The sequence below is a fragment of the Melopsittacus undulatus genome, chromosome 5 (assembly GCF_012275295.1).
Source record: "Melopsittacus undulatus isolate bMelUnd1 chromosome 5, bMelUnd1.mat.Z, whole genome shotgun sequence".
In the NCBI taxonomy this organism is placed as follows: domain Eukaryota; kingdom Metazoa; phylum Chordata; class Aves; order Psittaciformes; family Psittaculidae; genus Melopsittacus; species Melopsittacus undulatus.
The window spans coordinates 44,735,847-44,739,040 of record NC_047531.1 but is presented as its reverse complement, the minus strand read 5'-3'; the positions used below and the strand labels follow the sequence as shown (position 1 = coordinate 44,739,040).

At 46.4% G+C, this 3,194-nt stretch overlaps 1 protein-coding gene across 1 annotated transcript; it reads left to right on the top strand.

Moving 5' to 3' along the window:
- The first annotated feature begins 377 nt into the window (after positions 1 to 377).
- On the top strand, positions 378 to 1,483 carry LOC115946719 (uncharacterized). Its single transcript, XM_031050151.2, has 2 exons — positions 378 to 495; positions 770 to 1,483. Exons 1-2 carry the CDS (start codon positions 479 to 481, stop codon positions 1,452 to 1,454), a joined length of 702 nt encoding a protein of 233 aa, XP_030906011.1. The 5' UTR covers positions 378 to 478; the 3' UTR covers positions 1,455 to 1,483.
- The last annotated feature ends 1,711 nt before the right edge of the window (positions 1,484 to 3,194 follow it).

The following is a 3,194-nucleotide window of genomic DNA, read 5'->3' as shown; positions in this document are numbered from 1 at the left end:
GGATTGAGTTTCCAGACCTTCTTTCTTGATAATGTTGCGATTTTTTGCCTTCTGATTTTAGTGTTTTTCCCTCTCTGTGACTCTTTCCCCACACTGAGACTGTCAGGGAGAAGTGGTGGATAAGAATAACTATAAACATATTTAGTGTCTCCCACACAGCAGTTTGGAACTGCCTCTCCTTGTGTTACTGAAGGTTCATAGATTTCCCAGATCAGTAGGAGTTCATTGATTTATATGCAGGCAAGCTTGTGTTACTACTCTGGTTACTCTCATGGTTTTTCCTGGCTACTGTTAATTAGCCTGGCAGATCTTCCAATGTTGCTTACATGTAATACTGGATGAATATGACTACTTTTATTGAGTTATCATAACATCCTCCTTTTTTTTTTTTTTTGCATCATCCTTTTAAGGATAAAAGGCACTTTGAAGATTCTTGTCTAAGCAAGGAAGGAAGTCCAGACTGTGACCTGGTACTCAAATGATGTCTCTAGTGTGGTTAGTGGTGCTGTACCTTGCACTTGGACTATCCCATAGACTCTTGTCACATCATACAACTCTTCTGGGATGTTTGGGTTAAAAACTATTGCTCTCCTGCTACTGCTTTCCTGTTACCCTCTGACAGACTTGCCCTCTTTCTGAATTACAATCTCAGTCTCTGTCCCTGACATCTGTTCAGGATCCCAGCTCAGGTTAAAGCAGGACTCTTTCCTGCATATGCATTTTTGTCGCAGTTGCTGTAAGCAGTTTCACTCTCCCACTTCTTTTTCAGCCTTGTGAATAGAAGAGGCGGCAGGGCTGCAGGTATCGTGACTCCTGGGCCTGAGTCATGCCTCCTCAGGCTATGGGCAGCATGGAAAGTCCTGGCTTCCCTGGGGACCTCCAGCGCAGGCTGCAAGCCTGGCCGAAGAACATGTCCTCTCCTGCGAGCAAGAGCTGGGATGCTGGTTTCTCTCGGGAGGTGGCAGCACAGGCAGACACGATTCGCATCTGCAGCTTGGCGGCCAGAACTGCAAAGGGGTGGCATCGAGGCGGTGGGGTTGGTGTGGGATTCCTTCCTTCCTAAGGTGGAGCTCCGTAGTTGGAGGCGAGGATTAGGATGGGGAGCATGGGGGGTGTTGGTGCATAGGAGGGATCTCTTCAAACGCTTTCTTGGAGTGCAATCGGCACAACATCCTCACCATAACACACTGGGGTCCTTCTCTCCTGGTCACATTCATTTGTATCAGCTGCAGCTGATTGTCAAGTATGGTGAAGGCCTGAGATTCTGCTGTGGGGACAGTATCATTTGGTGGCCATGGAGCAAGACCCCTAGCTACTTTCTCCCATGTGTGGGGAAAGGCTGTCTGCAGGAGATTGGGCACAGCCGTTACACAGCATGGTTTTTGCAAGCACCTACTTACCTGCAGGCTGCCACAATGCTTGTATGTTATCTGCAAGTTATCAAGCAGCTTTAGGTTAAATGCCATGAGAAAGGAAGAGCAATGATTAGTCACCATCCATTAAATGCTACAACCTGGTCCTCTCTCAGAATCTCATCTGTTCTTTTTAGCTAGATTTCTGGAGCCCGGAAGCTCTGTTTCTTGCCTGAGGTTTTAGTAATGGATCACAAAGCCAGGGATACTACAGGGGGTACAGTGTGACCATCATCTGGAAAACGTGCACAGATGCAGAGGGGTTGGGCTTCTGCAGAAACCCAGAAATCCATGGGATATATTGCTTAATATACCCCTCTGTCTCTGTTCTTTGAATTTAGCTTCCCTATGCCGGGCAAGAACACTGAATCAGCTGGGGATGCTGCAGAGCCTTGGTGAGAGGATGTTTGCTTATTTCATGAACTTTGGGAAGTTTTGTGGCAACATGGGAAAGCCAGTAGATTCAGTTTTGCCCCAACAGTAATTTGTAAATGCTGTCTTTGGGTTTGGGCATCCAAAAGCAAAGGGTGCTAGAAATCCCAATTCAGTCAATTCAAATGGTTTTAGTAGCATTAGCAACTAGAGGGTGGCCGGCCAGCCTTACAGTCCTTCATAAAGTAGAACAATATACTTGAGGTTTACTCCTTGCTTTATAACCACTGAAGGGGAACTACTCTCATATACCAGGTAATTCCTGCTTGATGCTGCTTAGGGCACCATTGAAACCACACCTTAAGCAGGCAGCACTGTGATGGTGAAGCACGGAAAGGCAACAGAAAAACCTGAGGTTTGCAAGCACTTAGAAAGGGGGCACCTCCCATTTTTTCTCCCCACTTTTTGCTCCTGGCAGTCTTGGAAGGCCCATCCCTACTCTCATGACTGTACAGAAAAGGAAATTTTCTCTAAAGTGTGTCTGAAAGTGTTGAAATTCTCTCTTTCAGAACAGTTTAATTTCTGAGAGTGACTCTCATGTCCCAGAAAGATCCTGTAGCATTGGTGTGTGCACTGAGGACAAGTGGTGGTAACAGAGGATGTTCATCTTGTCTGAGGGTCTAGGAAGCCAAATGCAAAAGGCTCAGGCAGTGAAGACTGGAAAGCAAAGCAACCTGTCCTGTGTGCATTTTCCTTCTGATCTGGATTGTTCTGGGATAGATGGATCCATGCTGCTGCTGTGTGGATCCCTCTCTTCTGGTGACTTGGAGGAACGAGTTTTGTCAGTACCACTGCTGCAAGATGTTCTACCTGGTCCCTGTGTAGGTGTAGTCATGGAGAGCCAGGGCTGCCAGCAGCTGCCCCTCCACCAGCAGTTCCACAGCACTCCAGTCAGGCACACAGGTTCAAAGGATGAATGCATGGGGGTGGAGAGGGAGGCAGTCATATGGGGATGAATCCCATGTAAGAAAATATTGGCTGCAGAAAAAAAAAACAAACAAAACAACAAAAGACAACAGAATGAATATAAAGGAGAAGGGCAACAACCAAAATGAGACACTGGGTTTGGAAGCTAATTGCACTAGTCACCAGGTTGTTGGTACCTTGCCTGTTGGAATGGTTTGTGACAACTGGGAGGAGTTTGTCTCATTTTAATTGGGACTAACGACATTCAGAGCAGTTGTCATGTGTCACCTTGGCTGTCTGTCTCCCTGCCTTTTCAGCTTGGCAGTCTCCTCTTTTTTTTCCCTGAATGTCCCAGTGATTTGAAAAATGATCCATTCTTCAAAGCAACCCTGGTAATTTGGACCACAGTGTTGTACTTCTTTTGAGGCTGATGCTTTTCAAACA